The sequence below is a fragment of the Mus caroli genome, chromosome 14, assembly GCF_900094665.2.
Source record: "Mus caroli chromosome 14, CAROLI_EIJ_v1.1, whole genome shotgun sequence".
NCBI lineage: Eukaryota > Metazoa > Chordata > Mammalia > Rodentia > Muridae > Mus > Mus caroli.
Genome location: NC_034583.1, coordinates 56427324 through 56428498, shown reverse-complemented (window position 1 = coordinate 56428498; position 1175 = coordinate 56427324). Strand labels below are relative to the sequence as shown.

Sequence of the window (1175 nt, the reverse complement as noted above, 5' to 3'; positions counted from 1 at the left end):
AAAACAGACAATACTCCACAATGCAGAAACAGGCATATTTTATTTTTATTATCACCTACCTACCTACGTACCTCCCTCCCTCCCTCCCTCCCTCCATCCATCCATCTATCTATCTATCTATCTATCTATCTATCTATCCACCCATCCATCTATCTGGTGGTACTGAGAATTGAACCCAAAGCCTTGTGCATTTTAGCCAAGTGCTCTGAGACCCACATATCCCCAGCCTTGTATATTTTAAATACTTTACCCATTTTCCCAGCAGAGCTCTTCGTTCTTCAAATACCTGCAACAAATAAAAGAAAATAGGGTCATTTGTGCATCATGGTTCAAGACATCCATTCTAAACAACATCACTGAAGGGTCAGTGAGTATTCACTATCTCAGCTGAGTAGGAAGAGATGCGTTGCATGCCAGAGGGCATTTCATTTATTTATTAAATGACCTTGAACTCTCTAAGTAAGCCGAGGATGACCTTGAACTTCCTATCCTCCTGTCTCTACTTCCAAAGGACTTGGATTTCATGTCTGGTTTATGTGGTGCTGGGGATCAAACACAGGGCTCTGTGCATACTGGGCAAGCACCCGACTGCTGAGCCACACTACCAGCCCACCTTACTTACTTTTGACCTACAATGAGGCCTCTTTCTCTTTTTAGTTTCTGTATATGGAATAATTCATATAAAGGAAGTAATCTACCCTATCGTCTTTCTTCAGGTCCTTCCTTTCTTTTTCTTTTTCTTTTTCTTTTTCTTTTTTTTACTTCAAGACAGGGTCTTACACTCTGTAGTTCGGGTTGGCCTGGAATTCAATACATAGCCCAAGCTAGCCCAACAGGCTTGATTTTCCTAACTTTGTCTCCCAATACTGGGATGACATATATGTACCGCCAGGATGACTCACTGAGAAACTGTTCTTTAAAAGAAATGAAATATGAGAGAGAAGAAATTGTGAGGAGTATTCACTTATCAAATTTGAAAGGTCATAATCTAACGCAGGTAAGTAAGAAAATGGAGTTCCCAGACATTTTCAGAATTTAATCACACAATATTGTATAAAATACATGAATGAGCAGCTCTCTCTCCCGTGTGCGTGTGCGTGTGCGTGTGTGTGTGTGTGTGTGTGTGGTGTGTGTGTGTGTGGTGTGTGTATGGTGTGTGTGGTGTGTATGTGTGT

The 1175-nt window shown here is 41.1% G+C and overlaps 1 protein-coding gene across 3 annotated transcripts in view; it reads right to left on the bottom strand.

Moving 5' to 3' along the window:
• The window catches only part of Fbxo16 (F-box protein 16), a 50921-nt gene that overhangs the window by 35945 nt on the left and 13801 nt on the right, over nucleotides 1-1175 (bottom strand). For all 3 annotated transcript variants that reach the window (XM_021182516.2, XM_029469192.1, XM_029469191.1), the window contains exon 3: nucleotides 251-286. In XM_021182516.2, the coding sequence (XP_021038175.1) occupies nucleotides 251-286 (36 nt within the window). The remainder of the gene's footprint in view (nucleotides 1-250; nucleotides 287-1175) is intronic.